Source organism: Melopsittacus undulatus, chromosome 1 (genome assembly GCF_012275295.1).
Source record: "Melopsittacus undulatus isolate bMelUnd1 chromosome 1, bMelUnd1.mat.Z, whole genome shotgun sequence".
Taxonomy (NCBI): domain Eukaryota; kingdom Metazoa; phylum Chordata; class Aves; order Psittaciformes; family Psittaculidae; genus Melopsittacus; species Melopsittacus undulatus.
In genome coordinates, this window is record NC_047527.1 from 62,206,810 (window position 1) to 62,219,646 (window position 12,837).

Here is a 12,837-nt window from a genome sequence, read left to right on the forward strand (position 1 = left end):
TTAAAGTACTCCTTTAGTATCTTCCTCTCTCTGTCTCTCTTCTCTTTTTTTACTTCCTTCAGCTGGTTAAGAAGGGCTGGACTCAACTTCCTCCAGAGCACATCAATGGCACTCTAAGCATCAGCCAGATGAAAGTAGTTAGGGAAAAACACATGACACTTTCCCCACATCCCCATGAAAGCAAGAAATGGGTTCTGTCCTATTCTTTGTCTTTTGGGTTACTTTTCTGTTTGGATGTAGAATCTAATGAGCTAAAGAAGAGTGACAAAACATGGAAAGAAAATGCTGGTCTTCTTAGGATAAGGTCTATCCTTACTTCCACATGGATGATTTCTTTCAGTTTAGTGTGCTGGATGGATCACAAGTGTTCCTGCACAACCACTCCATGCGGGATTAAATAGTGTTGGTGATGGCGCTTTGCAGAGTAGGATAGGTATTAGCTCACCCTATTCTTGAAAATACTTCCTTGACTTCCCAAATGACCATTCCTAATGATCTGGTTTACAGTTTTCCTAACAGGGTATAAATACAAAGACTGAGAGCCCAATGCAGATCATCTCAAGGGCAAACTCTAACTTAGCCTCAAATTTCTGCCTGCTCTACAACTGCTAGTGTTTTCTTTCTTGTTGGTTTGCTTTTCCTCTTGGCCTCTTCCTTTCTCTATCCACATCAAAATATTATTGTTTTGCCCACTTGACACTCTCAGTGGGATGCTGCCGAGTACAGAGCATTCAAACCCTCCTTCAGCCAAAGTTTTTCAGCATATGTTTTATTTTAAATGTGTTACAGACCAGCCCAGAGCCACTGTATATATTGGGCTTATTCACACCCCTAATGCTTTGTTAGACTGGCACCAGAGCATTGAAGAATATTGTGAGGTTTCAATTAATTATGAGTTTGTGTTTGTCTTCCTGCTGTTGGGCTTTCTGTTCCAGTTTATGAACACAATTTTTAGCACCATCAGTCATACCAAGAAAAAGTAATTAGTCCTGTCTGGATAAAACGGGTCTGGCTGCTGCAGTTCCCTTCTGAACATGAATTCTTTCAACTTCCCTGCGGAAGGGAGGCTCACCTACTCTTCAGCAGCAGTTATCCTTCAGTCCTGTTTCCAGGATCCTCCAGAGTGGGTGCTTCTTGTGCTGGGTCTACATACACGCAGGTGGCAGACTGGAGGAGTGTAGGAGAGCCAGATATAAAAAAAAAACCCAAACCACCCTCCAGATTGTATTGTCTGCCTTCCCCCTGCCACTTTGCTGAGGGAAATACTGTCAGCACCAAAGTGAAGCACTCACTCCTCCTTCTCCACTCCCACCCTTTTGCTGAGGCAAGAACTCTTTCCTTCTACAGCAACCAGCAGCCTTTGTGTTACGCTGTGGTTTTCTTAAAGGAGAGAGCAATCTGATGGTGTCCTGTGTGGTCATTCAGCTCATCTGACTTTTAAGTACCTTGCACAGCTGACACAGGGCACTTCCAGAAGATTATTCATCCACTTCAAACTGTAATCATCTTCTAAAAATGCCCAGCCTTCCACTCATGTTAGGAGGAGCTCAAGAAGCCTGTGCTCCAAGCTATGGCACCCTTGTGAAGTGCCTGAGAGTGATGCAGGATGAGCATGAGCCAGATTGCAGCAGGAAAGGAGACTGCTGGATCTGATGGGTTGCAATCTTGATGTGTAACAGAGTGTGCATGAAACAACCAGAAAGGCAACTGAGCCTTGTGTGTAAGTTATAGAAGAGGAAGAGGATTGTGAAGAGGGAAGAGAAAATCAGATACCTGTATTGAAACTGAGACAATCAAGATGCTTATTTTAAATCTGCAGTGTAAATCTGTTGCATTTCTGATCTGGCTGACACCCCAGAATGAATTAAGGTTAAAACTAACCCACTCTGACAAAGAGCACAGGGGCTCTTTGAGGTACTCAAGGTCTTTGAAATACTTATGCTCTTTGAGAGGTGTTTCTTATAAAGGTAGCACTCTGTCTGCTCAGCCCTGCATAATCTGCCCTGCGTCAGAGATCAGGGAAAAAGGGACTAGCACAGCTGGCAAGGGGTTTTCCTGCTCTTTTGCTTTCTTCCTATCAAGTTTTTGCTGATCAGCGTAATTATAGCACAGAACTGTATTTTGGTTCCTGGGAAAGGGAAAAAGGTGTAAAAAACTTGCTGCATTCAGTTTGCCAGGATGAGCTGCTAAGTTTGCAGAGCTTTAGAGGCAAGACTCCTGATGAATCATTTTGACAGGCTTATGGAGAGCATCTTTGCCATAAATCACCATTTTTCTTGAAAAAATCAATGTTATCCTAAAACACAAGGCTGAGAAATCCTATATTCACTTTATGCATGCCTTTTTAATTATCATTGTAAGAAAGTCTAAATACAATAATATTTACACACTACCTCAATCAGTTAGAGAAAAATCTATCCATTTTGACTAGCTGTCCTTGGGTTAAATCTTGGCCTTATCACTCCTGTGTGGATATGAACATCCTGTGGAAGAAGGAGAATGATTAGAGGCCATCAGCTTCAGTATCACTGTACACTTACCACAGGTGCCTCATACTGCTCCCTTGAGTTGAGTAAGGTTAAGTAGACTGTGGGTTTTTCTTTGTGCAAACGGAACTGGCCCTGTGGAAAAGGCGAGAAAATGTGCTTCCTGCTACTTGAGCCCCATTAAATTTAAATCTTTGAGTAAATTAGACCCAGGACTCCCCACATGTACCAGAGAGAGGAACTGTTTCTTATACAAGTACATTCCCCAGAAACTTGTTGGATACTAACACCAGAGACTGCATTAACAGTGCCAAGGCATGCAGTGCCCTTTAGTAGCTGAAGCACTTCTATGTAGACGGCTTTAACTTTCTATAGGTCTGTGGGGGATGCCTTACGGGTGGGAGACTGGAAACCCCTGAGACCATACCAGACATAAGGAATTTCCTTTGTAGAGATTTGCAAATAACAAAGGCCATTGCACCAAGATGGAGTATCTCCTAATTCTGAATTTTGTTATGTAAAGTACAGCTACTGATATTATGAGCTTTGCACATACTGTGTTTTGCATTGGCATGTTCCATGGCTAGCCACTAAAGACACCTTTTGAACTTGTCAGTGTGAGACAAAGACTGTGTAGCTCTGGCTGGAAATGTTAACAGTGTTTCTGTACGCTCCAGTGCCAGAGATAATTTTCCATACTCTGCAGCAAAGTACACACCTACTGAGTCATTGGTTTAAAAATGTGCTCTGCTAATTTGTAGTCAGATTTTTGGATCCATTCTAGTATTTCTGCTCCCTAAACTTATAAAGATATCTTCATTTACACAGCCAGGAGACAACCTCAAAACAGATTAAAAGAGGGGAACTGTTCAAAGACTGCGAGATTAATTTAATGTCCTGCAGATTCTCTCAGCAGGCTAGTGGTTGAGAGAAAAAACCCAAACCCTACAGCTTTTCAAACCTGTATAAAATATTTATTTGCCAAGATCTTTAATGGCAGAATCTGCCTAAGTATTTACTCTCAGTGACCTGTATAGTTAAGGCTTACATGATTACACTACACACCATTTACTGGAAAGGCTTTAAATATTCATTGACTCCTCATGTTTTAATGTAAACAAGGCACTTAGAATACCTGGTGTTTTTAGTTCCTGCAAGGTGAAAAAGATGTCTGAAGCAGATGTTACTGCTTGGATGAGTACTGCTCTGAAGCAACAGGGCAGATTGATGGTACTTAAATGACAGAGCTTCTGGCCAGGGATGTACATGTCCGCACATCTCTAATTCTGATCCCAAACCAGTATTCTTCAGGAGCAAGCTTTGCCTAAGTAAATAAAGTTGAAAGAAGTGTAAAATGGGTCAATATCAGTGGAAAAGCATACCTTCACCTTTCTGACTGCCTTCATTGAACCCCATCTGTTTTATTGGTTTGTCACAAACATCTCACCAAAGCAGATAGTAAGGGGAGCCAGTGAGGAGTTTATATACACATCTGGGCAAGGCACCACTGTGTGCCTGCTTTTGGAATTAAAGGAAACTGCTTCTGGAAGTAAAGGAAACCGAACTCTTTTCACTGTTCATTAGAGAATGGACAGAGAATATATTTATTGCTTGCTTCTCCTGGAGTAGAGGAACAAGCTTTGGGGGCACTGGACACTATCGGGCCCATGGCTGCCAGGGACTGGGGAGGTGGCCAGGGATGGCAGACAGCTTCAAATGCATCAAACACGAGAACTGCCACAATTGTTCCTTGTCTGCTGCTGTCACTGTTTCTATACATTAAGTTGATTGAAATTGATTTAACCTGTGTTTTCTTTGACAGCCCTATCTGGTATAATTTTATTTCATATGTAAATTATTATGACTTTATTATGAAGCCAGTTCCTACTTAACTGTGAATTTCAAAGTCAAAGTCAAATCAAAGCATCACAAAATTAATTGGAATTATTGGTCTGAAATGTTATATTGATTTATCTACTAAATCTGGATAGCAAACAACACAAAATCCTTTCCTTGTGTACCAGTAAAGAGCCTGCTTTCAATGAAGCACAAATCTGATTCATTCTACTTATGCTTAAAAAATCGTTGTAGTATTTTAAACTGGTACCTTAAAAAGGTACCCAGCTACCTTTCCTTTCAGGAATGCTGATTTTTGGTTTTTGTGATGGATAATACATCAGCCTTTTCCCTTTAGGAATTGCTCACTCAAAACAAAATAATTAACTTCCAGGCTTCTCTTATCTTAGACCTTTTATAGATGAATAAACTAAAAAGCAATGCCTGATCAAAATAACAAAGGGTGGTAAGGTGCCTTTAGTTTCTTATAAGAGTGTCTGCAAATTCCTGGTGGAATTCTAGGCTGGGCACTGATGGAGCTGGCTGAGGATATCGATCGCCACTTGAATTCACTGAATAAATAATGGTTGCCATAGTTATTGAGCATTCACAACTGGTGGGGAAGCACGGAAATCTCCAAAACACCTCCTGTGATAGTTTTGCTGGAAAATCACCCAATTAATTCTGTCTCATATCATGAAAATAATGCAAGATACACAGGATGCTTGGACTGCTTGTACTAGAATTTAAATAGTATTTGAGCATCTCTGCCACCTACTTTAGCAGCTAAAGAGAAAATGGCACTTGCAATCTTTTGTTTCATGTGACAGAAAGATTAGCAGACATCATATAACCCCAACTGTTCTGAGAAATATTATGCTTTCAAAGCACTTTTGCTTTGAGTATCAGAGTATAGATTTGGGTTACACCAAAGAAAATAAGTTCTCTCGATTTTTGGTAGGGATGCTGATGTGTTTTCTCCTCTGTCTTTGTAGAACGGCATGGATTAAAAGAACCAAAGAAAGTGGAAGAGCTATGCAACAAGATCACAAGCAGTTTGAAAGATCACTTAACTTTCAGTTGCCAAAACAAAGGACAACCGCTCGAGTCCGCAGAGCCGAAGGTACTGGGTGTTCTGGCTGACTTGCGTTCTCTCTGCACACTGGGACTGCAGCGCATCTTTTACCTGAAACTGGAAGATTTGGTGCCAGCTCCTTCCATTATTGACAGGCTGTTTCTGGACACCTTACCCTTCTGAGTCGAACCACCCTCCGGAAAGGCAAATGCCCACCAGAGCAGGCAAACAGATCGTGACTTACAGCTAACATTTCTGCCCTCACTTAACAGAAAAGCAGCTCCGAGTCTAAAATGAGGTCTTTTCTGGCGCTTTGTCCTTACAAACTGAGGCCTGAAACTTACTGGCTTACTGTTTTGGGGTTGTGTTCTTTGTTTTCTTTTGTGTGATTTGGGTTTTTTAAATGGCTAATATGGCACTTTTGGACAATGCTATCCTAGCAGCAGTAAAAGGTTAACATGACTGTTTTAAATCTGTTGTTTAACACCTCATGGTGTATGAGGAGTAATTGTAGAAGCTGTATTTGAAAACAAGAACAGCGAATAGTTGTTTGCCAGGGTAGTATGTGTTTTGTGAGAATACCTTTAGCATACTTCCTGCATCAAGGGCACATACATCAGCACAATCGAAACAAAAATTCACTTTTTTAACAAAGTACATTCAATTGAACATTTCATACAAATCAAATATAGCAAAATGACAATGGCTGTTAGCTCCCATGTTCAAGTGCAATTTTTTAAAGTGCTGTCTTACTAAGTCTTGTTTATTAACTAATTTATTTTACTATCAAAACAAACGGAAGAAATCAAGTGAGAAAATTTACATGCACTAACTTACCTGACAGAGTTTTCCAAACTTGATTCCATGTAGCGCGACTTATTGACAAATGTATGTGGAAGACACGGGAGCAATTGTGGCTCAATTGTTCCTTAGCTAAGGAAATCCGAGTAAGTAGTGATTGGAGCATACAGGGTCAGCATCAGGGATAGTTCAGTTTTAGACTTCTAACACAAGTGACTAGTTAGTAAACAGACAGAAGATGGTTTTCAAGAACAAGCAAGTCTTGTAAAATAGTATGAATGTAAGTGCTAGGAAGGATATAGTGGGCTGCGTTTAAACATTCCGTGTTCGTACTCCTTTTTGTATGTTTATACTGTTGATGCCATATTAATATGAAATAATTTGTTGCATAGTGTCTTTATTTGTATAAATGTTTGTATGCATGGTATATTGTAATGGCTTTGCCTGTATTTATTGCAATGACTGCCAGCTCATGGGAGCCCTGTTACACATGATAACTAAATGGGGTGTTCACACTGACTCAGATACACCAGTTGGAGAACTATATACATATATATAATGTGTATATATATATATGTATATACCTATATTTGTGTGCGTGTGTGTGTGCGCGTGTCTTTTTATTAACCATTTGTATATAAATTATCTGTCCAATCACAAGCAGAGTTATTTTACAGTTTATTTGCAGTGACTTCTAAGGCAGTACTGTTTAGCACTTTGATATTAAAATCTTGCTCATGTTTTGCTAAATTCAAATACTATTTAAAAAGTTTAGTTCTAAAAAAACTTTATATGCACTGTATTAAGTCGAAATTTTGTTGGTCATTTTGCTAAGGAAATTTTTGAATGTCAACCTGATGTCACTGTATCTTTTGTTAGCTTTAAACATTCTAGCTTTTGTCTTTTTTTAAACTATGCTGTTTATATGGAAAATTAAATTATACAATCAAACAGATGCCAAATGAATTGCCTAATTGCTGCAAAGGATAACCCAGATATCGAGTCACTGTATGGTTTTCAGATAGTAATCTGGTATTTTATCACTTACTATGTTTGGATGTGCTTTTATGAAAAAATTATTCTTATATCAAGATTTATAGTAGTGTCAATAGGGAAACAGACTTCTAATCACTATAGTTAATATTTCCGGTTTACCTGCAGATAATATTTGGAAAAGTATTGCTTTTTGTATTGACTTTTAAGCTTATGTGCAAACATAATAGCATAATTAAATATCAGAGAAGCTAATGTTTCTTGTAGGTTGCTGTAAGAAGCCTGACCAGCAAGACAAATATATTTTGACTGAATTTGCTTTTGTATATACTAAATATATATATATACATATATATATATACACTCACACACATGTGCGCATACAAAAACATACCCACACAAAATCCAAAAGTATGTTTACTTTTGTCCCCTTGTGTAAGACACAAGGTCCCTTGAGAAACGGCTTTTATCTAGGGACAAATCCTGCCGGGTGCTGAGCACCAGCCATAGGAGGGCTCGCAGGCACTACTTGCGGTGGGCCCTTTCACCAAGAATTTTCAGGCAAATCAGCATAGTACAGTAAAACTGCTTTTTTGTTGAGCAAGGTTTATTTATTAAGTGGGATGTGAGTGGGAGGTAGCAGGTCCAGAGCCCCATGTGAGACTTCACGTAGCCGGTGTCCTCCAGTCTTCCATAGATAGTCTTAACTGTGATACTCTCCCAAGTCATGTCATCCGTGGAATTGTCCTTCATGTCCACTTCAATACACAGATTCATCCTAGAGTACAACCAGTGCTAAAAGAAAGAGTTAATGCAGACTAAATCTACTTCTTTTCTTAGAGCTCTCTCAGTGTGAACATGCCTTTGTCTAGGCAGAATTCAGGAATATATCAGGTGTTAAGGGAGAGTGCCTTGCTTTTATTTCAGACAACAGTGTTTCAAGAGTTTCTTCACTCCGCTGACCGCAGTACTCTCTTTTCTTTTCCTTTTTTCTTTTTTTTCTTCTTTTTTTTTTGTTTTTCTTTTTTTTGTGGTGTTAACCTGTGGGTTGAAAGAAATGCTCTTGTACATATACAATGTAAATTAAAATTATTAAATTGAATAACGTTTTTTCAGAGGCCCCATGTGTGTTGAATAAGTATGCTTAATTCTGTTAACATCTGATGTGAATTTTTTATCATTTATAAAACTTTAAAAAAAATTGTCTACTTGCAGTCTTGAAAGTGGAAAAATTGGTGAAGCATGCTTAAGAACACTGGCAATTTAATGGCTAGTCTTTTGATTAAAGCAGCTTTTATACAAATACAATAAGACTCTGCAGTATCTCGTTATGCAATCTCTATTAGATACTGAGAGCTGGACCATGGTTGTCCCAGAGGTTGAGCTACACATGGACCAGAGCAGAGGGACTACCTGCCCCTCACTGTGCTTCCCCCGCCTGTCAGGAAGGGATTGTAATTAACTCACAGATGACCATGGCCACAAGGGAGGGAGGGGATGGCTATAGGGCTTGTGGTCCCATAGCATGTCTGGCTAGAAAGAAGACAAAGCTCTGATCCTATCTTTTCCCCCTTTGTGTCAATAAATCCTGGTAAGACAACACTTCAGCAGGCACCTGCATCATTCTCTTTAAATGTGCATCCAATTGCTTTCCTTACTGTGCCTTTGCTTTGCAGGAGGGATGCTTAACCCCAGTGCCAGACAAAACTGTTTGGCTACAAATGCTTTTTCAACAAATGCAGTTTTGAGTGGCATCTGCCACTGTTCTGAGTATGGCCACAAGTACTGACAGCTACGACATACCTCCGCAAGAGCTGTTCTGCAGGAGCTGCTCAGCTTGAGATTACATCAAATGATGTGCTGTGGCAGGCTGCAGGATCGGCAAGCTCCTTCTTTGGAAATGTGACAAAACAAAAGGTTGCTCAAACCCTTCCAAATTATTTGTTGCTCTTTTCTTCTATGCCTTATTTTTAAAATTAAACTATGAACCTTAAAATTGTTAAAGATCATGGCAATGAGTTTTGCATAACAGTCCCCTGTTTGGCAAAATATGCAGATCTTGTAACTAACCCGCACCAGGTTCTGAATATTCACCCTACAAGACAAAGCTTATCCTCACTAAACTCACAAGTATCTTAACCTGCAGTTACTTCAGGGGCCAAAAGTTGTGTCCTTAGACATGAAAACAGGACTGTGTCCTGTTCTAGATCACCTGCTCTTGTGTTCTTATGTGTGCCTTTTGTACTTATACTCTTAAGCCACATCAGTGGCAGAGTCCTTGCAAAGGGATATGATGTCTGATGATGGATTCTGACAGTGGGAGGTTGGGCTGAGCTAGGAGTACAATAGTGTGTTCCTCTAGTAGGACCATCCTTGAATGGGAGACTGACGCCAAGACACTCCAAAATGAGCAAGTATAACTAGAGGTGAGTCAAATCTTTTCCTACATCTTTCCTACTTTTCACATTGAGGTTCATTTGTCCAATATGGAAAGCTAACATTTCAGTTCTGTTGCAGAGAGAATGGAGGGAGAGAAGAAGAGTTGTAATCGTATAAAATTAAGCATGGCTCTGACAAAAATTGGCAACTCCCTCTATGGACACTATGAAACATGTCTTTTGATTAATTATTTGTATTATAGCAACACCTAGAGGCCACAACCGAGATCAGGACCCCACTTTGCTAGTTACCCTAACTAGAACCCCCAGTACCCACCCATCCAGGAGAAGCTCCGGTCCAAATAGACAAAAGAAAGATAAAGAGGAGCAATAGAGGAATAAAGGGCTTAGAGTGCCATGCCCAGGGGCATGCAGCATTTCAGTCTCAGAGTCAGGGGTACAAGTTTTTGTTTACTGAGCTAGTGTCCAGTGAATGCTCTCATTTTGTTTTCCTTTTCTTTCCCTGGGCAATTTATGCTGCCACTGTATCAAATTTTACGAAATAACAATAAAAGCATTGAAAATTTCAAACTAACCCATGTATTCAAACTGATCTTGTTTATTCTGTATATATAAATCATCCATGAGACTATTCAAAATCCTGGTCAGTCATATGTTTGGAACTAAGCTGTGATGCAGGATTTACAAAAGAGATACTTAGCTGTTCTTTATGAAATGAATGAAAGCAACCATTATGAATATTGTGAGATATGGATTAAACAATAATTACTAATGGATAAAAAAGATTAACTTTTAAAAATGACAAATTACTGATGCAGCAATTGAGTAAATGGGGAGTCAATTAATCAAATTCTTAGCAGCAGGTGACATATTTGAGAACTGTATTCCAGACCTATGTTTGTGAGAATTACCAGCACAGTGATTTGCCAAATAAAAGAAAAAGAAGCTTTTTTACCATATGGAAACTCTTTCTTTTTCCCCCTCTGTTTTCTTTTTTAACATTAAACGCCTTTACTTGTATATCCATAATATGGAAAGTTCTGGCTGCATTTGGTTACAGAAGAAGTTTGAATACATGAAGTTGTGACACAGTGAAAGTTGTGTGATATCAAAATGGTAGATGCTCCATCCCTGGCACTGTTCAAGGCTGGGTCGAACAGAGCCTTGGGCGACATGGCCTAGTGTGAGCTGTCTCTGCCCATGGCAGGGGGGTTGGAACTAGGTGATCTTAGGGTCCTTTCCAACCATAACTATTCTATGATTCTATGATTCTGACCTAAACTCATGAAAGCAAGGATTTTCTTTAAAGAGAAGGGGATTACAGCTGTAAATAGGTATTATATATACAGGTATTATGTATGTGACAAGATACTCATGTGTATATAATGGAACTACTTCCTGTCAAGTACAGTATTCTGAAGTCATACAAGAGAGAAGACCACGGGAAAATAAATGCATTTTTCTCCTATTGTTTAATATTTTCATAGAATCATGAATCATTTAGGCTGGAAAAGACCTGCAAGATCATCAAGTCTACCTGTTAACCTAGCAGTGCCAACTCCACCACTAAACTATATCCCTAAATGCCACATCTACATGTCTTTTAAATATCTTTAGGGATGGTGACTCCACCACTTACCCAGACAGCCTGTTCCTATCCTTGACAATCTTTTGAGTCAAGAAATTTTTCCTAATACCCAATCTAAACCTCCCCTGGTGCAGCTTGAGGTCACTTCCTCTCATCCTATCACTTGTTACTTGGGAAAGGAGACCAACCCCCACCTCACCACAAACTCCCTTCAGTCAGTTGTAGAGAGCAATAAGGTCTCCCCTGAGCCTCTTTTTCTAAAGACTAAACACCCCTGGTTCCCTCTACCATTCCTCATCACGCCTGTGCTCCAGGCCCTTCACCACCTTTGTTGCTCTTTGTTCAACATGCTCCAACACCTCAGTGTCCCTCTTGTAGTGAGGGGCCCAGAACTGAACACAGTATTTGAGGTGCAGCCTCACCAGTGGCCAGTACAGGAGGATGATCACTGCCCTGACCCTGCTGCCACACTACTGCTGATACAGGCCAGGATGCTGTTGGCCTTCTTGGCTGCCTGGGCACAAGCTGGCTCAAGTTCAGCAGCCATCAAACAGCACACCCAGGTCCTTTTCCACAGAGCAGCTTTACAGCCACTCTTCCCCAGGTCTGTAGCATTGCATGGAGTTGTTGTGGTCCAAGTGCTGAGTACTGAGCCTTGCTGAAGCTCATACCACTGGCCATAGTCCATGGATCCAGCCTGCCCAGATCCCTCTGTGAAGCCTTCCTACCCTCAAGCACATCAGCACTTCTGCCCACCTTGGTGTCATCTGCATATTTGCTGAGGGTGCGCTTGATTTGCTCATCCAGATCATCAATGAAGATATTAAACAGAACTGGCCCCAGTACCAAGTCCTGGGGAGCACCACTTGTGATTGGCCACCAACTGAATTTAACTCCATTCACCACCACACTTTGGGCCAGACCATCCAGCCAGTTTTTTACCCAGTGAACAGTAGCCCGTCCAAGCCATGAGCAGCCACTTTCTCCAGGGGAACACTGTGGCAAACTGTGCCAAAGGCTTTACTGAAGTCCAAGTAAACAACATCTACAGCCTTTCCACCAGCTGCTGAGTGGGTCACCTTGTCATATAAGTACAGATCAAACAGGATCTGCCTTTCATAAACCCATGCTCACTGGGCCTCATCATCTCGCTGTCCTGTACATGCTGCATGTTGGTACTCAAGACGATCTGCTTCATTTTAGATTGTTTATCAGTTTTTCTTAAAAGAGCAGATGAGTCTGGGCTTGTTTAGGTGAAATTTTGTCTCAAATTAATAAATAAATGATCAAGAAAAGTGACATTTTAAGCAGCTGAAATATCTCAAATAACCCCAAGTCTCTAACCTGCTAAGTAATGCACTAAAAAACTCCCTCCACAATAACTTCCACTGTGGTCTCTGATTAAGCACTACTGTAGAATGAAAGTGAATTACACAGATGGCTTGATACTGGGGGAAATTTCAAATGTAGTAGATAGAAAACAGAAATTAATTTACCTTTCATGGGGTCTTATTATTTATCTTGCTGTGTTTCCTAATTAATTGACGATATTGATGTTTACACAGGCATTTGCTCCTTTCCAACTTCACTTGATCCTGTGAAGAAGTCAGAAGGCTGCATTTGTAGTATCACATTTATTGCCATGGCAACAGTCAGGGA

General features: G+C 40.3%; 1 protein-coding gene across 1 annotated transcript in view; it reads left to right on the forward strand.

Annotated features, from left to right (window-relative positions):
* Nucleotides 1-8,499, forward strand: part of NR4A3 (nuclear receptor subfamily 4 group A member 3) — a 29,295-nt gene extending 20,796 nt beyond the window's left edge. The window contains exon 8 of the mRNA XM_034067335.1: nucleotides 5,318-8,499. Coding sequence (XP_033923226.1) covers nucleotides 5,318-5,580 — 263 coding nt within the window. The 3' untranslated portion in view covers nucleotides 5,581-8,499. The remainder of the gene's footprint in view (nucleotides 1-5,317) is intronic.
* Nucleotides 8,500-12,837: the final 4,338 nt, after the last annotated feature.